A 22,014-nucleotide genomic window follows, 5' to 3' on the forward strand; every position below is an offset into this window, starting at 1 on the left:
ATCGTCGTCTTCATCGTTATTAAAACTCATCGTGATGATTTTATCTGAAAAGCTCCTGAAAACAGATTCATGAACCGAAGCTTCAGCTCGTTTTCACTCAGACACCATTCAGGTCCAAAACTAAGGAAATCTGTTTATTCAACGTATTTACAAAGAACTGAAACGTTTCATCAGACGACGTTTTCCTCCAGAAACATCCAGAAAACTCAAACTGGAGCAAAAGACAAATGAACACGAAACCAGTGAAACCAGGAAGTCTAAAAACAAAACACTAAACAACACACATCAAACATCAGAGAGGCTGAGGCGACGGGCCGAGGTCCAGTTCATCCTGCGCACGCGCGCGCGCACACACACACACACGCTGAACACACACACACGCTGAACACACACACACGCTGAACACACACACACGCTGATCACACACACGCTGATCACACACACGCTGATCACACACACACGCTGATCACACACACACGCTGATCACACACACACGCTGATCACACACACACGCTGATCACACACACACGCTGATCACACACACACACACACACACACACACACACACACACACACACACACACACACACACACACACACACACACACACACACACACACACACACACACACACACACACACACACACACACACACACACGTCAAACAGCAGCAGGGCTTCGATGTGAACTTCATGCGATGAAGTTGTAAACGAGGAAGGTCGGCGTGTTGCAGTACTTGGTGGCGAACAGTTTCCCGTCAGGCGTCGGGTCAGAGAAGGCGATTTCCTCCTTGGTCAGGTGACCGCCGTACATGAAGGAGCTCCTGAAACGACACAGACCAAACTCAGACCGGCTGATCTCAGATCAGGCCTCCTGACAGCAGAGGACAGCAGAGGACCGGCGGCCCGGTCGGGTGCGTCTCTGTACCTGACGGCGTCCAGCAGGCGGGTGGCGATGCGCTGACGTCTGGCCAGGCTGAAGACCCAGACCCGGCTGACCCCGCACAGTGCTCGCTCCGGGATGCCGGAGCAGCACCAGGCGCGATGCTGCTCCATGAAGTCGTCCTTCGTCATGTCTTTGTGTTGATCCGGCTGCTCCAGGACTCTGTAGGCCTGAGGGGGCAGAACCAGAACCAGAACCCCATCAACACCAGGTCCCACACATGCACGCACAAGTCTCACACACGCACGCACAGGTCTCACACACGCACGCACAGGTCTCACGCACGCACCCCCACACACTCAGACCTACCTGGCGTATGGGCTCAGCGACGAGGCAGCCCACCACCAGCCGCTCTGAGCTGATGAACAGGTAGGTCTTCGCCTGCGAGGGTCTGCTCAGAGTCACCTGCTGGAAGCCCAACTCGCTGTCTGCGACACGCCGCACGTCCTCGGCCTGGAGCGCGCGCACGCACATACACACGCACAGAGGTTAACGGTCTGTTCTCGTCTCTCAGCGTTGTGAAAAAGCTCGGACACAAACGCACCTTCCTGACGGCGTATTTGGGGTCGTCGGGCATGACGAGGAGGATCTTCCCGTCCCAGAACTCGGCCACCACTCGCTCCTTCTTCCAGCCCTGAAACGATGGAGAGGCTGATCAAACAGCGAGCGACTGACGGGACAGGAAGTGACATCAGGGCGAGCCGCAGACAAACGCTCACAGAGCCTGAAGGAGGAAGTTTACCACAAATCTGATGGAGTCCAGGAAGCGCTGGTGGAACTGGCTGTGCTGGAAGTTGTCCTCTGGGTTGTCGGCGCTGTAGATCATCCCGCAGGAGCTGCAGGTCGTCGCTCCGAACTGCTTCTGACCGGCGTCCTGACAGAGGACACGGAGGACACAGACTGAGACCAAAAACAACCTGCTGACTTCAGCCTGAAACACCTGCGTCTGTGAGTCCAAACATCCAAACGTCCAAACGTCCACACGAACGTACGATGATGAGCTGGTCGTCGTCCTGCTTCTCCTTCCTCCTGCGGACGGGCGTCTGCAGTGATGTCATCAGGCCAGACGGGGCGCCGCAGGACGCCACCAGAGGCAGAGCTCTCCTCAACCTGCAGGACAACAGAAGACAGAGGAGACGGTCAGCTGGTCTGAAGGACAAACAGCGGCTGAGATCATAGCGTCTTCATCATCGTTTTGCTCTTCCTCGTCTGTCCTGCTGACACTCGTCTGCGTCCTTCTACCTGCTGAAATGAGGACAGAACAGACCGTCTCACCTCTTGGACGCAGAGCTGAAGATGGGATAAACGGCCGCTGCGTCTGTGGAGGAAACAGAATATTTCAGACAACGCGTTGACGGTCCTGCAGCGAGGACGGTGACGATGGACTGGGACACCATTGAAACCAGTGCGTACCTGGAGGGGGGCCGGCAGCAGCGCTGGTCGGGCTTCTGTCACTCGGGTCAAAGATGGCCGCTGAGCCGCCGTCTGTCAGACTAACATCCTGCAGAAGAGAATCCACATCAGCGCCGTTACTCACTCACAGATGTGTGATGACTGGTGTTAAACACGGTAACCATGGTAACGACGCATGCGCCTCACTGTACCTGAGGACCGATGGAGGCTGTGGGCGCCGCCGCGGTCGGCGTCCTCGTCAACACGACCGCCAGCTCTCTGGTGATCCCGTATTTCTCTGCCAGCGTTGGAGAGGAGCTGCAGGGAGAAGACGAAGGCAGGAAAATGGTCTTCATCAAACACAAAGTTCAGCTCAAAGACAGAAAACCATCAATTTCTCTGACGCCAACATTCAAACTACAGCTGATGTTTTTCCCTCTGAAGCGTCCTCCATCAGTCTGAGGCGACGCAAAGCACCTGATTGGTCGAGGAGCTCCAGGCAGCTCGTCCATCCAGTCTGTGGGGTCAAACTGTTCCCTCTGCTGGACATCAGTCTGCAGACCAGGACAGAGGACAGAGGACAGAGGACAGAGGACAGAGGACAGAGGACAGAGGACAGAGGACAGAGGACAGAGGACGTGATGTTAGAGAGGACGGTGCAGACGGAGCAGCTGCAGAGTTCGAGCCTCCATCAGAGCTCGTCTGCTCTCCAGCATTTAGAAACTCTTTCATCCACGTCGTCAAACAAAAACTGGAGGAAGTCAGGTGTCGGGGTGTGCTAATGCTAACGCTAACGCTAACGAATAAATAAAAGTATCAGTAACATAAGAATCACGTTAATCAGGAACGTTCATGAGTCACAAACAGCTCAGTGAAGACTGTTCACATGCTCTTATTCTGAAAAACACGGTCTGTGTGCCGTCCTCACCTCCGCCAGGTGTTTCTGCTTTTTCACTTCCTGCTGCCGCTCTGCTGTCTCGCTCTTCTTCTGTGGTGGCGCCCCTCTGCCGCCTGCTGAAGCCGAAGCCGGCCTGCCGGAGGATCTGGGCGCAGACTTCTTGTACATGGACGTGGGTTTCTTCCCCGTGCTGAAGAAAGCAGCTCCGACGAAGATCTTGGGTTTGGGCTTCAGGCTGCTGAAGGAGACGCTGATCGCCTTCCTGGACTCTGCAGCCTTCACGCCGCCGCCGGCCGCCGTGCTCGAAGTCGACGCCAGCTTGGCAGCGACGGCACTGAATTCAAAGTTGCACAAGAAGACGTTAGACAACACATTGACATGGAACAAACATACAGAAAATTGTTTTGAACAGGGGTAATGCCATATCAATGATTAAAAGGTGCTCAAAATTTATTATACAAACTATTGTTAAACAAGTGATTCAAGCTTTGGTTTTATCAAATTTAGATTATTGTTCGATTGTTTGGTCCAATGCTTCGCAAGGAAATCTAAAAAAACTGGAAGTAGTTCAGAACAGGGCAGCACGTGCTGCTGTAGCCTGCAGTTTGAGGACAAATGTGAATAAAATGCATGAAAACCTCTTGTGGTTGGATGTAAATAACAGATTAAAATACATGTTGATGGTTTTTATGAGAAACGTTATCACAACCAAAAGACCTGATCTGTTCTGAAAAGTTGTCTTTTAGTGCAGGAATACATAATTGTTTTGCGTTACCTCAGTTTAACACAGCTGGGCAACGAACAGTGACGTTCAGAGCAGCGAGAGAATGGAACTCACTCCCAGACGACATCACTCAACAGGAACACATGACACGTTTTAAAATGAAACTCAAAGGTTACTACCGGACAAAAAACTTCATTAAGTGCGAGTTCTGAAAGTGTATCATTGTCTTTTGGTTGTAATGACATTTCTAGAAACTGGCAGATCTATATGGAGGGGCTTCAGTGTATGGTGATGTGTGTATACCTGTGCTTGTATAGATCTGAAGAGATGAAATCAAGGTAAAAATGAACTGGTACGGGAGTGTGTGTTGTTATGTGTATGTATTGTATTGTATAGTGTGTGTGTGTGTGTGTGTGTGTTATGTGTATGTATTGTATTGTATAGTGTGTGTGTGTGTGTGTGTGTGTGTGTTATGTGTATGTATTGTATTGTATAGTGTGTGTGTGTGTGTGTGTGTGTGTGTGTGTGTGTGTGTGTTGTAATGTGTATGTCCTCGGTGACACTGATGTTTCGTATTGTCACATGATATTGAGTTGATCCCAGGAAGAATAGCTGTGGTGTTGCCAAAGCTAATGGGGATCTAAACAAACAAACAAACAAGCTGGAGCTGAAAGAGAACTCATCAGGAAAGCAGCTGATTGGACGGGAGACGAACCTGCTGCTCGCTCTGGACAGTCTGATTGTCCTCGAAGACGTCGAAAAGGTCTGGATTCTCATCTTCCCCGAATGACTCGACCCTGCGGCCGCCTTTCTCTGCCTGCTGCCTCCTTTAGAATTCTTCTTCTTTTTCTCCTGTGAAGGAGGAGGAGGAAGAGTAGGAGGAGGAAGAGGAGGCGCAGGCAGACTCTCCTTGATGGCCTTCCTCTCCAGTGGAGTCAGATAGACGGACTTCTGCCGCCCATAGAAGGAGCTGATGACCACTGAGGGTTTGAGCGGAGATTTACGGGGCGATGAGGAAGAGGAGTCTAGAAAAAAAAAAAGACTGATGAATTATATGTGTGTGTGTGTGTGTGTGTGTGTGTGTGTCACACGGACGTAATTTTAGGGGGGGACGCAAGGGACGTGTCCCCTGCACTTTTTCAAAACGCCGTTTTTGTCCCCTGCAGTTTTTACCGTCCAAAAACAATGTTACGCTACATTAAACAGAGAAGGGCGGGCACTAGGACCAAGCGGAAAACGGCCGCTGAAGCTGAAGCCTGTTCAGACCGCTCACACGCTCCGCGATTGGCTCTGCCGTTTCTGTGTGATTGGCCGTCCCCCCCGTCACTCAATCAGGTTGCAACCCGCCAGGATTTGTACACCGGTCTGCTAGTTGCCCAGGAGACAGCAGTTCCTCGAGCTTCCCGCTGATCTGCCGCTGCCTGCAGGCTGTTGTTGAACATCATGTTGGACGTTTGTTCTGCCTGGGTCACGTCAGCAAGACGGATTGTAATATTAGAGATTTCATTTACACTAACGTTTGATTTATGTCCGTGTGCGTGTCCATGTGCTATCTATGTTGTGAATCGTGTGTGCGCGTGCGGTGTGCCTCTGTGTGTGTGTGTGTGTGGTAAATAGGCGCGGCCAGGATGTCTAAAAAAAGGAAAGTGGACACTAGAGACTTCTTTAGACGTCAAAGTGTAAGTTGCTCAAATTACACCTATCCTGCAACACCTTCACTTCACCTCCCAATGAAGCAGCATCCACTGCAAGATCGTCCTCATCATTGACAAAGCTCGCAATAATCTTGTAAAGCGTCTGTGTTATGAAGTGCTGATAAATAAAATGTATTACTGTAGAACCTCAACAATGCAGAGATTAAAAAAAAAACTTACATTTAATGCCAAACAGATAGCCTACACTTTTAAAATGAGGTCTGTTTACCACATATTCCACTAATAAGTGTAAAATTGGTTTTACTGAGTTGGAGTGAAGTTGACTAACAATGTGACAACCAGAACTGACAACCAGCGAACTTAAAAGTAACAATGGAAAACTAGAAGAACTGCTAGAAAACACAGTAAACTGAACGAGTTTGACTTTTATTAAAAGTACTTGTGTGTCCCCCCCCACCTCTAAAATCAAAATTTCGTCCGTCCGTCCGTGTGTGTGTGTGTGTGTGTGTGTGTGTGTGTGTGTGTGTGTGTGTGTGTGTGTGTGTGTGTGTGTGCGTGCACATCACCACACCGCCTCCACTCATCCTACCTGCTGGTCTTCGGGGGGATTTCTGTGGCGAGGGACCGTTTTCCTTGTTCAGACGTCCGACCGGCTTCTTCCTCGGGGACGTCCTCTTCCCGGGGGACGTCTCCTCCCTCCCTCCCCTCTCTGCTGGCTGGCTGCTGTCAAAGAACAGAGGATCAGATGAGGACCAGTGAGGACCAGATGAGGATCAGTGAGGACCAGATGAGGACCAGTGAGGACCAGTGAGGACCAGATGAGGATCAGTGAGGACCAGATGAGGACCAGTGAGGACCAGATGAGGACCAGTGAGGACCAGTGAGGACCAGTGAGGACCAGATGAGGACCAGTGAGGACCAGTGAGGACCAGTGAGGACCAGTGAGGACCAGTGAGGACCAGATGAGGACCAGTGAGGACCAGATGAGCACTAACGTTGATTGACTGACTTCATACGTGAGTTTAAGCACCAACAACAAACCCACAGCTGATTTAGTTTAAAGTAAGAAAAGCTGCACAGGAGCAGGCAGCTGAACCAACGTCATCTTAAATAATTCAGTCATAAATTAGGAACAGACGTTATTTTCAGGACCGCCTTGTCTCGAACGTCTGGACAGACAGCGAATCAGCAGGAAACCACTGAAAGAAGTCACGGCTCACCTGTCGCAGTCCACAGACGACAGCTTCCTCTTCCTGTTTGTAGTCGGCATCATTCTTTAAACCTCACCTGCAGAAACAGCAGCAGATCCTGATTTCACAGAAAACATCAAACTTCACTGTGATAATGATCTGCACAGAAGCAGCTCTGCTTTTTAAAAATCAGAAAACCACTGACAGCTTCAGAGAGACGCTTCGAGGTATTTACTGAGTCTTTAAGACGGACCAACCAAAAAACACCAGATTATGATTAATGCCAGTTTTTAAATGATCTCTAAACCTGTTGCCACGACAATCCATCATAACACTCCGGCTGGTCGGGGATCAGCTTTACAGACACATCTGCTAACATGTGCAGCCGCCGTAAACCGACCACAGACCGCAGAGTGCTGGACGGTAAATTAACAGATTTTCAGGTGAAGTTTGGTGTGACGGTGTCAAAGTGGGGGTGCGTGGAGCGCGTGGAGGCCAACCCGGGACACCAGCGTTACACCCCGAGACCTTCATGTCTGCGGGGTCACTGGTGGATCCGGATCCTGATCAGGGTCATCAGTTTAACATTAACACCGAGTTTCATCTGGTCTGTGCACCAGCGCTCCGTTAGCTTAGCGCTCCGTTAGCTTAGCGCTCCGTTAGCTTACTTCACAGCTAAAGTGGAGATGAATGGATAAATGGCGGGATGATTATCTTCTTCAAATGTGACTGCCTCAACAAAGACGAGCTAACGCGGAGACATCCACCAGCAGTTCTGTGCTTCGACCAAAGCCCGAAGTTTCTCCGTTTCTTTCCATGTTTGTCTTTTTTAGAGAATGAACCAACCTGAACGCGTCACTTCAGTCTGACGAGCGGACGCTTCTGGACGCTTCGAAGTGAATTTAACGTCATTTAAGAGAAAAAACAAAGTGTTAAACACCATAAAATACGTCTATGTGTCTGTGTGTTTCTCACCGAACACGTTTCTGTCGAGCTTCATAAATCGGTGAATGTTGAGAGAGAGTGAGAGCTGCTGGCGGTTCTCCTTCAACTCCTGCGCGCGTTTCTTCCCGGTGTTTTGAACAGCGCGCGCCCCTAGACTCTATAAATATTACACAACCAAAAACCGGAAGCGGAAACAAACTTTTCTTCATCGAGTTACTGCCGAAGCGTGGAGGGACTTCTGGTCTTTACCTTCAAAATAAAAGATCTGTGTTTGGTAAATTTGGTCGGTAAGATACAGGTATATTAGGGATGCCAAATTATAACGTGACGTAGTCATTTTATAGAAAAAACTTTTTTGGTTTCAATCACTTTTGATAGAAAAAGTGATTTATTTAAGTTAAGTTTAAGTGATTAATTTCAGATGATCTGATAAAACAGCAGAGAATGAAATAGAATTTCCTTAAATCATCAAAGCATAGTTGTTATCAAACAGCCAAAGCTTGATTTTTACTTCTGCTTTGTTTGTAATTTTTCTTTGTATATTTTCATCAATAGAGTATCTGAGACAAACACCACAAAAAAACAGCACTAAGACAGAAACAGTTCCACCTGAAAGACTAAGTTTAAACATCCAGTCTCCAGTCGATGACAGTAAGAATCAACATGATATGAAATAATTGCATTTATACTGATAGTATCAAATTCTAAAGTTTATGTCAGTCTGTGTTGACAGGGAATTCTGACAATAACCAGTGAGGAGTTTGATTGTCTTTGATGCCACAGAGTACTAAAAATGACGAAATTGTTATAATTGATGTGTGTGAAAAATATATGATCATAGTAAATTAAAGTATATGCATTCAGTACTCGAATTACTTTCTGGCTAAACATCTGTCAAAAGCAGACAGAGAAATTCCCAAATCCTTGACCTCTTGACAGGGACACGTTGGCAAATTCACGGAACATCAAGCTTTTATTTTAAGGAAGTTTGTGTAATTCCTGTCTTGCACATGCTAACTCTTTGTAACTCGATGCAGGAAGCTAACAACTTCCGGGTCAAGTCGTCCATGAGAAAAGTGACAGCAGCAGCGATCGGTCGGGACTCAGCGAATCATTTTTAGTTGTGTTCATAATTAGTTTGTTAGTTTTCAGACAGCAAACAGTCACTTTTCACCTTTATTGGCGAGTTTTAACTCACTTAAAATGGTGTTTTACTTCACAAGTGCCGGTGAGTGAAGCCGCGGGGTTAGCGTTAGCAGCAGTGTTAGCTGTTAGCCTGGTTAGCAAAGGCTTCATTTCTCTTTTTATTTGACTTTGTCTTTGTTGTTTCTGTGAGCTGAATGTGTTTTATGTGATAAATGAAGCTCTGCTGTTTGTCTCTCAGTGGTGAACCCTTCCTACACGATCTACATGGGAAAAGACAAATATGAAAGTAAGTTGGTGGACGTTAGCTTGCAGACACACCTGATGCGGGCGCTTCCTCTGTGTTTGTGCCGTTTCTCTGGTTGTTGTTTTGCTGTGTTGAAGTGGTTTTGTCATGAATGATGCCACATCACCTCTGACTGACTTTGGTTTCACAGATGAGGATCTGATCAAGTACGGATGGCCTGAAGACATCTGGTGAGACTCTTTAATGTGTCTCTGCTGCCTGGACAAACGACTGTTTGTCCAACACGTAAACTGGCGTGTTGTTACAGATGATCTATGAACTCAAAGAACAGAAATCTAACTGAATGTTAGTTAATGAGGTGTTATCTCTTATTTTTGTCCACATTCAGGTTTCATGTGGACAAACTGTCTTCAGCTCACGTTTATCTGAGACTGCCAAAGGTAAAGAGTCCACACACTGAAGTCAGAGACACACACACACACACACACACACACACACACACACACACACACACACACACACACACACACACACACACACAGAGCTTTACTGGGCAGTAATCAGATTACCTGCAGCACAAACGTTGCGTTGTTTAACTTTCTACAGACTGACGTTTCTCTTATGTTTGGACACCTGTGTGTGTGTGTGTGTGTGTGTGTGTGTGTGTGTGTGTGTGTGTGTGTGTGTGTGTGTGTGTGTGTTCCAGGGTCAGACAATAGACGACATCCCCCCGGAGGTGCTGATCGACTGTGCACAGCTGGTGAAAAACAACAGCATCCAAGGTAAACATCTGCGTCTTCATCACTTCCTGTCACGGCTGATGGGGTCAGGGTCCGCGGGGTGTCGGCAGGCTTCAGTGGTCTCTGACGTCCTGATGATCACAGCTGATCGACTCTGTAGTTAAAAATAGATTGTGAACTGTCCCACCTGTCGAAGCCTCTCTGCTGAGCGACACAGCAGCTCCTTGTGTATTAAAGCTAACGATGTGTGTGCTGTCAGGCTGCAAGATGAACAACATCAACGTGGTGTACACGCCGTGGGCCAACCTGAAGAAAACCGGGGACATGGACGTCGGCCAGATTGGCTTCCATCGGCAGAAAGAGGTCAGCGCAACTGAAGGCTTCATGTCGGCTGCAATGGATTGAGCTCACATCTGATTTTCACATTTACACCAATGAGTCTGTTCATCATCGTCAGACCTGCTCAGGTGTGTCGTGCCGTTTCACAGGTGAAGATCGTGGCGGTGGAGAAGAAGATCAACGAGATCGTGAACCGCCTGGAGAAAACGAAAGCGGAGCGCTTCCCCGACCTGGCGGCGGAGAAAGAGTCGAGAGACAGAGAGGAGAGGAACGAGAAGAAAGCTCAGCTGCAGGAGCAGAAGAAGAGAGAGAAGGAGGAGCAGAAGAGGAGGAAGGAGATGGAGGAGCTCAGGTGGGTCTGCAGGTGGAGCACAGGTGTCACGTTCTGCTGTGACGGCTGATGAGGAGTGACGAAGGTGTCGCCGTGTGAACAGTTAAAGTTCACGAGATGCTCTTTATGTTCATCCGTTCTTCTTCTGTGGTTTCTCTCTGCAGGAACTATTCGTCTCTGATGAAGAACGAGAACATGAAGACGAACGAGGTGAGGACATGTGGACACAGCTGTGTTTGTTCCGGCAGAGGACAGCAGAGGCGTAGCAGTCCAATCGTTTTCAGGGGTGTTTGTGAACATGACGCGCCGCGGGCGATCTGCCGCACTCCTCGCCTGAACTTGTGCTTATCGTTTGCAGGATGGTTACGATTCAGACGACTTCATGTGAGCAGCCGGCGGCGGGACGCGCTCCGATCTGCCGTCGCTTTAACAAAGACAGAGACAAATGGATTCCTTTTGCTTTCGGACACCTGGAGCAGACAGCGAGCCGATGAGGGACGTGCCGGGACTGACTCCACATGCTGATTGGTTGGAGACTCTGCTGCCTAACCAAACCACGCTGGCCGGCTCTTCATCGGGGGATGAAACCGGAGAGCAAACACAGAACAACACGACGGACTCGAACAGCAGAAGCACGTGACGTTGGCGTCTGCTGGGACGCCCTGCGGACCCTCCTCACTCTGCTCATGTTGTCATTTCTCTGCATGTCTGACTATTCAGCACGATTCAGTGGATGAATTAAAGCCTCAGTTATGTTTGCTTATCGTGACGATCCCTCGTAATACTTACAGATCCCCAGAAACAGTCAGGCAGCGTCATCCGCCTGCAGGACACAGCCAACGAGTCCTGAACATCATGAAGCTGCAACCAGCAAATGTTTGAGAGGACGGCGAACCCGTAACAGACTGTCAGAGTTGTGTGATGTGATCAGAATGTGTGAGCACAGGTGAGAGGTTTGAATACTGCAGTAAAAGTACGTGTTGCAGTCAGTCGTTATGTCTTTGTCAGGTTGTGATTCTGAGCTGCTCGGAGAGAAGAAGGCAAACTGATGTGTCGACGTTTGTCCTGAACATCTGGAATGGAGCTTCGTTATTAGCATGACTACATGTGCTGCTGTTTGGAATTAAAAACACTTCCTCCTGCATTGAAATGACTGTTTGACCTTTGACCCTCTGCATTCAGATACTCAGGCTCCTGTCAGGCCTTGTTTGAAAAACTTAATTGACATGTATATTTAGGTAAAGCGAAGTGCTGACATCATGAGAAAATCAGGGCATCAGCGTTTTCTTGTCCAGATCAACGCTCCTGAAATGTGTTGATCTCAATGACAAATCAGTGTTTCACATGTTACGAGGCAGAGCTCCACCTGTGCAGGTGTACAGACAATGCAGCCTGCAGTCAAATGGGACTGGTTGGTTTCGTTATAGTGTGACATTAAAAGAGTCGTTCTGTCCAGGAAGCTGGAGGATGCGGGCATCGATCCCGCTACCTCTCGCATGCTAAGCGAGCGCTCAACCATTTGAGCTAATCCCCCGTGATGCTACGTACGTGACGTCACATCATGGCGCGACACAGTGGATCAAACTGTGATTCATGGGTTTCCTGTACAAACGCTGTTTCTAAGATATTTTGTCAAACATTGAACTCGTTTTCTCTGAACGCGTCATTTTATTGGTACACTGCTTGTTTTTGTATGAAACTTTATTGTTCTCCAGCCTCAAAATTACAGGAAAAACGCCACAAACTCACCAACTGAAGAGAATCATCTTGGAGTGACGCCATCTTTAAAAATAGACAAAATGTTTAAATAATCAGAATAAGTCGTCCTCTGGGAGCAGCCGTTGGTGTCAAAGTGAAGCGTTGTGCTGCAGTTTGGATTCACTGAGACAGAAAACACTGGACAGCGTCCGTGGGTCGATCCCACAGAGGGAGGAGAGCTCAGTTTTCTCAAGAAGAACTGAGGCTGGAAGTAACCACTGAGCTAAACCAGTGCGACGGACACCACTGAGACTGTCTGTCAGCATGAGTCTTCATTGATCCCCGAGGGGAAATGGTTTTCATTGCAGTGCTCCTTACAGGAATGGAATTAGAATAAAATTAGAAAAGAAAGAAAAGAGAGAGGAGAGAGAGAACTATATATATAAAAACAAATATTAATATTGAGAATATATATACTACAAAATATAGACAGAATATAAAACAATATATATATACTGAGTAAAAGAAACAGTACATACAAACAGGTGTGCAAAGTATTACAAATGAATGTGCAAGTAACAGATGAGCGAAAAGACCAGTGAAGTCCAAAGGCCATTCAGGTCGATGTCCACAGGCAGGAGTGACTTCCTGTAGCGCTCAGTCCTGAGTTTAGGTGGGACGAGTCTCTCGCTGAACGTCCTCCTGTGTCTGACCAGCACAGCATGAAGTGGGTGTGAGACGTTGTCCATGATAGTCCATAGTTTGGTCAGCGTCCTCCTCTCAGAGGGTCACACTCCATCCCCACAACGTCGCTGGTCTTGATCAGTTTGTTGAGTCTGTTGGCGTCTGCCGTCCTCAGCCTGCTGTCCCAGCATGCAACAGCTTAGACAATATAACTACCAACCGCAGACTCATAGAAGATCCTGAGCAGAGTCCAGCAGATGTTGAAGGACCTCAGTCGTCTCAGGCCCTTCCTGTAGAGAGCGTCAGTGTTCTTTGCCCAGTCCAGTTTTTTGTCCATGTGTACCCCCAGGTACTTATAATCCTCCACAATGTCCACACCGACCCCCTGGATGGAAACGGGTCACCGGTGTCTTGGTTCTCCTCAGGTCCACTACCACTTCCTTAGTCTTTGCCACATTTAGTTGCAGATGGTTCTGCTCACACCACGTGACACAGCTGTCCACAGCAGCCCTGTACTCATCCCATAAACTCATCTGACAGGTGAGACCATGTGATTGCGCACCTGCCCTCCTTTGCTTTGATTTGACGACCATTTTTAATATCACACTATAACTAAACCGACCGACCACTTAGGTGTGATTGCGGTCTGTATTCACTCTTTACGGCGTCCATTGCAGACGGACGGGAGCTACAGGACCAGACTTCATGAGACCTGCTCCAAGCGCTTTGGATTAAGCACCAAAACTGCTGGCTGAGGATCAGGGAAGCGCCTCAGGGCTCCATTCTTCTGCTCTGTCACACAGCAAACAGTTTGGGCCTGTGGATCTCGAGAGGCAAAGGTTTGGAGGATGCGGGCATCGATCCCGCTACCTCTCGCATGCTAAGCGAGCGCTCTACCATTTGAGCTAATCCCCCGTGATGCTACGTAGACGTGACGTCACATGGACCGACATTCTGAGAGTGGATCAAACTTTGTGATTCATGGGTTTCGTGTACAAACGTTGTTTTTAAGATATTTTGTCAAACATTTAACTCGTTTTCTCTGAACGCGTTATTTTATTAGTACACTGCTTGTTTTTGTATGAAACTGTATTATTACTGAATTAAATAAATATTTTTATTTGAATGAATTTATGTGTCATTTATCAGATCAGACCCCGTCCCCACCCCACCCCACCCCACCCCACCCCACTCTGAACTCAGTTCAAAACTTGAGAGCCTGTAAATACATTCAGATGTTTAAATAATACAAAAATAAGAACAGGATTAAGGTGTGTCCTCTGGGAGCAGACGTTGGTGTCAAAGTGAAGCGTTGTGCTGCAGTTCGGATTCACTGAGACAGAAAACACTGGACAGCGTCCGTGGGTCGATCCCACAGAGGGAGGAGAGCTCAGTTTTCTCAAAAAGAGCTGAGGCTGGAAGTAACCACTGAGCTAAACCAGTGCGACGGACACCACAGAGACTGTCTCTGTCAGCATGAGTCTGAGGACCGCGCAGACTGTAGTTTCCGACAGCGAAGATGGACATTTATAAATAGTCTGTTTGTCGCCATCGTAATCGCTTACGGCCACACCAGCCTGAGAACGCCCGATCTCGTCCGATCTCGGAAGCTAAGCAGGGTCGGGCCTGGTTAGTACTTGGATGGGAGACCGCCTGGGAATACCAGGTGCTGTAAGCTTTTGCACTGCTCTGCACTCACGGCAGAGGGCGCTGCTGCTGCGGCTGCTGCTGCTTCACTCCACACAGCTTCTCTGTGAGCTCAGCTCAGACACATCGGGTCTCTGGACTCTTTTAACTCTCTCAGCTAAACCTCATCTAACACCTATTGGTGAGTCGTGTGTTGCACCTGATTGTGTTTTTCTTTGTTATTCTTGGGTTTCATGTACAAACGCTTTTTTTGAAAGATATTTTGTCAAACATTTAACTCGTTTTCTCTGAATGTGTCATTTTATTGGTACGCTGCTTGTTTTCGTATGAAACTTTATTGTTCTCCAGCCTCAAAATTACAGGAAAAACGCCACAAACTCTTCAAAAATGATGGAGGGCACTGAGGAAAAACACATCCTTTCTTTCAGGAACAACAGAGTTAGTGACTTGTGTTTGTCATCATTTTCATGTGTCTGACACACACTGAACGCTTTGTGGACAGAAGTCATGGAGGACGAAAGATGAAATGATTATGGATCGAGATCATCTTGACTGTAGAAACTCAGATTCAGACACATCGGACCTCTGGATTCTTCTAAATCTCTCATCTAATCTTCCGGGTCAAGTAATTTATGAATTGGAAATTATGAAATAATAATTAAATAGTTTAACCATTCTCCCTTTATATTACATTAACTTTACTGTATCACTGCCAGCTGCACTGCTCTTTTAAAAGAAACAGACTGTGTGTGTGTGTGTGTGTGTGTGTGTGTGTGTGTGTGTGTGTGTGTGTGTGTGTGTGTGTGTGTGTGTGTATACACACACGTTTATATATACTTTTTAATAGCTTATTCTAGAAGATTTTCATGCACCAACTTCACCAAAATTGATTCTTCTTCTGATTCTTAAAAGCCCTTTCTGGCCAAAGGTGTGTGTCTTCAAGCAAGAAGAAAAAGACAAGATTCTTTGGAGGATGCGGGCATCGATCCCGCTACCTCTCGCATGCTAAGCGAGCGCTCTACCATTTGAGCTAATCCCCCATTGCCCTAGAAAACCGTTTTGGCCCTCTCAAACCTTTATCCACATGAAGCCACACGTTACACCGGGCTTTTCTAAAGTCAAGTGCAACACACGACTCACCAAAAGGTGTTAGATGAGGTTTAGCTGAGAGAGTTAAAAGAATCCAGAGACCCGATGTGTCTGAACTGAGCTCTCAGAGAAGCTGTGTGGAGTGAAGCAGCAGCAGCAGCGCCCTCTGGCGTGAGTGCAGAGCTCTGTGAAGATCTGATTCAGGAGGGTCTGGTTTCCAGCTTCAGCGATGCCCTCAAACACACATCTGGACCCAGGAAGAGAGAACCCAGATCAGAGGGTGTAGTTCCATGTTCTGTCCAGCAGATGGTGCCAATCGACCATCTAATGAGGCAAATATCAGCTCAGCTCAGACATGAAGACACAGATCACATGCAGTCCAGCTAACGTGAGGTTTATGTGTTTATTTTTATTGATGTCATTCTTCCAAACTACATTTCAAGACTGAAAAGATGGATGAACAAACAAAAACACCAGAAGACACGAAGTGAGAAGACATGAAAGTGGAAGCTGTCCATCCGAATCTGTCGTCCGGCTGAAAATCAACGTTCCATGAAACGTTTCAAACACAAAGTCCAGCGAACAGACGCGATTCTTCTGGAACAAGGCTGAACGTTGAGCTGATCCCGGACCAGTTTCACTGAAAACAGAGGTCCTAGCTGACTGTGTGTGAGCGGCTGTCAGCTGAGTCCAGTTTCACTGAGTCATAGCTGACGTGGTGAGTGATTCACACCTTTACATCATTTTTCACCTGTTTTCCTCCTTTTGTTTGACTTTGTTTTGTTCTTTGGTTGTTTTGATCTCAGGACGCCGTCACGTCGACACAACCCCAGAGAAATAGAGAGCATTGAGGACATTGGAGTGACGTCAAAACCAGTCCAGCAGGTCAGAGACGCCTGCTTCCTGCCTCCTCTGTCTTACCTGCCTGAGGTGATTCATTCATGATACATGAAGAAGAATTCGTCTTCTGCTGATTGGTGTGTGGATGTCAGAGTGACGACTCCAGCTGGGCTTGATCTCTTCAGTCCTCTGGATTCAGTTCAGGATCACGGACATCTTCTGGGTTCAGGTTCACGTTGTGACACAGCTTCATGTTTGTTTGTGTGAATCAGTGAGCAGATCAGATCACACTTTCATTCTGTGGGATCGACGTTTCATCCTCTAACCTTCATCCTCTGCAGCTCCTCACGTGCTTCACTGTCTGCGTTTGTATCTTCAGTCAGTGTCCGTGTCCACACACTTTGTCAATAAAGTTGAAGTTGAAGATTACAGACTGTTGTTAATGAGTGACATGAGCGTGTGTTTGTGTGTCTCACTGTGACTCTGCAGGAGACGGTGTGTCTCTGGTGTCTGAGCAGGACAGTTTGTCTCACACAGGATGAAGTCATGTGTCACCTCGGTCTGAACAAACAGCCTGCTGTCCGTCCCTCAGCTGGACTTTGTCCTGCAGGACAGAAGCTCTCTGAGCAGATCTTCAGCTTCAACATGGCAGAGAGGAGAGCAGCAGCGACGGCGGCGGCGGCAGAGCCGGACTTCCTGCAGTTTAATGACCTGGCCTGCGAGACGGTCGGCGGGAAGGTGAGTCATACGAGCTCAGTTCACTCAAACAGATCCACGACGATCATCAGGAAACAGTGAAAGTACTCGTCCTGTCATTGATCTCTGATCATCAGTGTGCTCAGACTGAAGCTTCAGTGTCACAGCAGCAGCTGCAGGTGGAGCAGCTGCAGGTGGAGCAGCTGCAGGTGGAGCAGCTGCAGGTGGAGCAGCTGCAGGTGGAGCAGCTGCAGGTGGAGATACTTTAAATACTTCATGCACTGAGAGCTGGTTTAGGCCGGTGGGGCCCCACCTTGGGTTCGGGCCCCTGCATGCTTCCAGTCTCTATGCTAAGCTAAACTAAGCAGCTGCTGGCTGAAGCTCCATGTTTACTGTTCAGACATGCGAGTGGATGAAGACGCTTTGTTCCTCTGAAGTCCTGATCGGTGCAGCTTTGACTCGATGTGTCCTTCGTACTTTCAGGTAAAAATCAAACGTTGTCTCAGACCTGCTGTGACAGAACGTGTTCTGCTGTTCTTCAGGTCATCTTTGCCTCAGACGAGTGGTTCGCTCCTGCTGCCAACCTGCTGAAGGTAAAACCGATCAGTCGTATCAGGATCAGGACACACAGTGACCTTTGACCTCAGCACCACTTTTATTTCAGCTTCAAGCACAAATCTGCTGTTTGTCTGTCAAATCTCATGTGTGGACTCAAACCAACAACCTGTCCGTCCGTCCGTCCGTCCGTCCGTCCGTCCGTCTGTCAGCACTTTCTGACTTCCTGTCTGCTGCTCTCAGCTCTGAGCCCATTGGCTCATTGATCTGTGAACACGCGCCGTCCTGCAGTGAGCGTTAGGCTCAGCAGGACGGCGTGCGTTAAGTAAATAAGGTGAAAGAGGAATATTTGAACATGTCTGTGCAGAGAGAGCCGCCGCAGTTCATCGCCTCGGCCTTCACTGAGTTTGGAAAGTGGATGGACGGATGGGAGACGAGGAGGAAGAGGAAACCCGGTGAGGACGTGGAACAAACTGTCCTTCTTTCTGAAGTTCACCAATGAAATAAAAGAAGTTCATAAAATAGACCTGTGACATGAAACTTTCCATACGTCAGTACTGTAGTAATACTGTAAAGTACATATCATAGAATAAAGAGTACTGTGAGCATGTAATGTGATCGTATAAACAACAATAAGTACTGTATGTATTCAGGGATGTAAGTACTATAAAACCAATACATATTACATGAACATGTGACAAACGTTTCCCTTTAAGATCCTCTGAATGAGTTTTGTGTCGGCGCCCTCTGCTGGACAAACTGTCAACAGAAAGCAGTTTCAGGCTCATGAAGAGGCTCAAACTGTTTGTGCTGCCTTCAGGCTCAGCCTGTGAAAATGAAGCTGCGCGATCATGAATGTCTCCGTTTCTGTTGAACTTCTCCTGAAGGTCACGACTGGTGCATCATCCAGCTGGGAGTCCCCGGCCTGATCCACGGCCTCGACGTGGACACGTCCTTCTTCACCGGAAACCACTCGCCCCACGTCTCCGTCCAGGCCGGCTGTCTGGGTACAAACTGTCCTCTTACACTCCTGAACTGCACGTTGGATCAATCAATGAATCGATTGATTGTGCTGATGTTTTCCTGATCTTCACCAGACAAACCACCAAACTTCACGCTGGAGGGAGACCGAACCGGCATGGCCGCCTCCGACAGTCAGCTGGCTGCTGTTGCCAAGGTAACGCTGTTGCACAGGTACAGCTGAGGTGTAGTTTGATGGACAGCTGACCTGTGGTTTGATCGGCAGCTGGGCTCGGAGGCGTGGCCACAGCTGGTGGGCGTGTCGGAGCTGAAGCCTGGATACTCAGACTCCTGCCACAACTACTTCAAGGTCAACTTCAACCACAGAGTCACACACCTGCGCCTCAACATGTATCCAGGTACGCACACACAATGATTATTGATAATAATATTCACAAAGGTACAAATAATAATGAATATGATGAAAATAATCATATTGTTGAGTGTGTGTGTGTGTGTGTGTGTGTGTGTGTGGTCAGATGGAGGGATAGCCAGACTGAGGGTTTACGGCGTCGGACAGAGAGACTGGTCGTCTGTCTCTGCCCACCAGGACGTCGACCTGGTGGCTCTGACCAATGGGGGAGTCTGCCTCGGCTACAGCGACGCCCACTTTGGGCATCCACGCAACATGATTGGTTGGACCATATTGTTATTGTCAACAGTTTTATTTATTATCAGAGTGTGTGATGTTATGTTGAGTCAGCTTTGATCACTGGACAGGTGACACAGGTGACACAGGTGACACAGGTGACTGATGACAGGTGACACAGGTGACACTGGTGACTGATGACAGGTGACAGTGATGATACAGGTGACACTGGTGACTGATGACAGGTGACACAGGTGACACTGGTGACTGATGACAGGTGACACAGGTGACACTGGTGACTGATGACAGGTGACACAGGTGACACTGGTGACTGATGACAGGTGACACAGGTGACACTGGTGACTGATGACAGGTGACAGTGATGATACAGGTGACACTGGTGACTGATGACAGGTGACACAGGTGACACTGGTGACTGATGACAGGTGACAGTGATGATACAGGTGACACTGGTGACTGATGACAGGTGGCACAGGTGATGCTGGTGTTCTGTGTTTACAGGACTTGGCCGAGCTGTCAACATGGCAGACGGCTGGGAAACGGCCCGCAGACTGGACAGACCCAAAGACCTGAAGGTTTAAACACACACACACACACACACACACACACACACACACACACACACACACACACGGTCAGGTTTAACCGTGTCCCTGCTGGTCGTCCTGCAGGTGGACCAGCGGGGGATCCTTCAGGTCCCGGGTTGGGAGTGGGCCGTGTTCCGTCTCGGTCGTCCTGGAGTCATCAGCGGCGTTGAGGTGGACACCAACCACTTCAAAGGTGGACACACGTCAGCGTCCTTTCAGGAAATGTCTTTCATGAGCAGGAAAAATAAGACCTCGCCTGTGTTTTTCCGTCCAGGTAACTTCCCGGACTCCTGCAGCATCGAGGTTTGTTCTCTGACCCCTGAGGAGGAAGCTCAGTGCGTCAGAACCAGGTGGAATTCTGGGAAATGGCAGGTCCTTCTCGCCCCTCAGAAAGTATGTTTGTGAAGTCATTTCTCTTCCTTTTGTAGATTTACTTCTTTTAGCTGTCAGCTGAGTCCCGCAGGTCTGTGCCGGACGACGAGTCAAAGCTCTGAACGAGCGACTGAAAGTGAAGATTTCTTAAATTTTGAGTCTTCAGGTTTCCTGAGTCACAAACATGTAATCAATCAGCTCAGGTGTGACACATTTTACAGGTAAAGTTCCTCTCCTAATCTCTGATCTGATCTCTGTCTTAAACTGAGTCAGACGTCACTCTGCACCTTTGTTAGCCCCGCCTCTGTCTCCACCCGCCCCACGCCTGCAGCTGGCGCGTACCTGCTGCTCAAACAAACAGCCCTCTGCTTGTTTGGTTTCACGGCCACTTTCGTTCCTCCTGCCGGTGACGTGGGAGCGATTCAGGCGTATCTGCTCCAACTGGAAACGGATTCTGAAGAAGTTCAGCCGTGACGTTTTCAGTCCGAACGATCGTCAGCGAAGCCTTCATCTCATCCAGCAGCGTCATCGTCAGAGGAACGTTTGCTGCGTTTGACGTCTGACACGCTGCCTGATGGATATGAGCTGCTCGGATGTGAATCGTGCTGACAGATGGAGGACTCACAGACACTCAGTGTGTTTAAATATAGTGTAAGACTGACGGATCAGTCAGAGGAAACGTCGCTCTGCTGAAGTTGATTCTCACCCACATTTGTTCAAAGCTCGTCTGCCAAGATGGCCGCTGGCCAGCAAACCCTGCTCGTCTCCTCGCAGACGGCTTCACTGACAGCGACACTCAAAGCTCGCCTTCAGCAAAACGTTGTTTCGTTTCTACAGATTGTCTCTGTCATTAATAATAACGAGTCCATGGTTTAATTCAGCGTCTCTCAGTGAAGACATGGTGTGTGAGCTGCGTCCTCTCTGCTGTCTCCGCTGCAGCTTCGTCCTCATCACAGACATCTGTACGACGAGGCCGAGCTGAGCCTGAGCCGACCCGTCAGCCACGTCCGCCTCATCATCCGCCCAGACGGAGGAGTCAGCCGGCTCCGCCTGTGGGGTCGACCCACGGCCATCGCCGCGGCCAATCAGCAGAGACCGGCGTCCAAGCTGTGACTCTCATTGTCCATCACTGAACGTGTGTCGGTGTCTCACCTGTGTACAAATAAACAGAAGGTCATGTGACAGTCTGAGCGTCATTCATACTTAAACACAACACATCCCATAATGCTGCGTGACAGTGACATCATGACTGAGTCCTGCTCACTTCCTGAAACCTGAAACCTCGAGCACTTTTACTCGAGTACTCGCTCAGGTGAAGCTGCTGAACAGCTGAACCACCTCCTCGTCACTGATTGGTGCAACCATTATTTTCCCATAATGCTCCTCTTCACGCTATCTGTTTAGATGTAAGCTCATTGGCTGGATCTCTTCCATCAGTCAGCAGAACGTTTCTTCACCATTAATAACCTGAAATAAGTGATGGAGGAGGGCGGGTCAATGACGCCTCCACCCTCTTCTTCCTCTTCTTCCTCTTCTTCTTCTTCTTCTTCTTCTTCAGAAATGAGAGTTAAAAAATCAAATAGCCATTGATCCTCTGCTCATTGATTTCCTTTACTCGTCTCCTCTGTCATTACTCCTCATTCTCTCTTCATCACCGCTCAAGGTCAAC

The 22,014-nt window shown here is 48.5% G+C and overlaps 3 protein-coding genes and 4 non-coding genes across 7 annotated transcripts; 3 read left to right on the top strand and 4 right to left on the bottom strand.

Moving 5' to 3' along the window:
* Nucleotides 1–634: 634 nt before the first annotated feature.
* esco2 (establishment of sister chromatid cohesion N-acetyltransferase 2) lies at nt 635–7,915 on the bottom strand. Its single transcript, XM_070987619.1, has 15 exons — nt 7,778–7,915; nt 6,833–6,899; nt 6,202–6,335; nt 4,673–4,982; nt 3,264–3,567; nt 2,813–2,889; nt 2,548–2,653; nt 2,357–2,444; nt 2,219–2,261; nt 1,936–2,053; nt 1,686–1,817; nt 1,488–1,577; nt 1,253–1,396; nt 929–1,113; nt 635–824 (listed from the first exon to the last, which is right to left on the bottom strand). The coding sequence occupies exons 2-15, from the start codon at nt 6,883–6,885 to the stop codon at nt 692–694; spliced, it is 1,917 nt and encodes a 638-aa protein (XP_070843720.1). The 5' UTR covers nt 6,886–6,899; nt 7,778–7,915; the 3' UTR covers nt 635–691.
* Nucleotides 7,916–8,785: 870 nt separating this feature from the next.
* On the top strand, nt 8,786–12,204 carry ccdc25 (coiled-coil domain containing 25). The gene is made up of 9 exons (XM_070987295.1): nt 8,786–8,975; nt 9,132–9,179; nt 9,328–9,367; nt 9,526–9,577; nt 9,844–9,919; nt 10,137–10,240; nt 10,366–10,568; nt 10,712–10,757; nt 10,906–12,204. Exons 1-9 carry the CDS (start codon nt 8,951–8,953, stop codon nt 10,933–10,935), a joined length of 624 nt encoding a protein of 207 aa, XP_070843396.1. The 5' UTR covers nt 8,786–8,950; the 3' UTR covers nt 10,936–12,204.
* Nucleotides 12,009–12,081, bottom strand: trnaa-agc (transfer RNA alanine (anticodon AGC)). The gene has a single exon. It is a non-coding gene; the product is annotated as a tRNA-Ala (tRNA).
* A 1,567-nt stretch (nt 12,205–13,771) lies between the features above and the next one.
* Nucleotides 13,772–13,844, bottom strand: trnaa-agc (transfer RNA alanine (anticodon AGC)). Its single transcript has one exon. It is a non-coding gene; the product is annotated as a tRNA-Ala (tRNA).
* Nucleotides 13,845–14,488: 644 nt separating this feature from the next.
* On the top strand, nt 14,489–14,607 carry LOC139348220 (5S ribosomal RNA). The gene has a single exon (XR_011603370.1). It is a non-coding gene; the product is annotated as a 5S ribosomal RNA (ribosomal RNA).
* Nucleotides 14,608–15,543: 936 nt separating this feature from the next.
* On the bottom strand, nt 15,544–15,616 carry trnaa-agc (transfer RNA alanine (anticodon AGC)). The gene has a single exon. It is a non-coding gene; the product is annotated as a tRNA-Ala (tRNA).
* A 1,534-nt stretch (nt 15,617–17,150) lies between these two features.
* On the top strand, nt 17,151–21,458 carry allc (allantoicase). Its single transcript, XM_070987820.1, has 11 exons — nt 17,151–17,243; nt 17,744–17,794; nt 18,124–18,211; nt 18,644–18,763; nt 18,854–18,933; nt 19,003–19,135; nt 19,256–19,411; nt 19,888–19,961; nt 20,058–20,166; nt 20,248–20,366; nt 21,285–21,458. Exons 1-11 carry the CDS (start codon nt 17,151–17,153, stop codon nt 21,456–21,458), a joined length of 1,197 nt encoding a protein of 398 aa, XP_070843921.1.
* The last annotated feature ends 556 nt before the right edge of the window (nt 21,459–22,014 follow it).

This window comes from Chaetodon trifascialis, chromosome 19 (assembly GCF_039877785.1).
Source record: "Chaetodon trifascialis isolate fChaTrf1 chromosome 19, fChaTrf1.hap1, whole genome shotgun sequence".
Classification (NCBI taxonomy): domain Eukaryota; kingdom Metazoa; phylum Chordata; class Actinopteri; order Chaetodontiformes; family Chaetodontidae; genus Chaetodon; species Chaetodon trifascialis.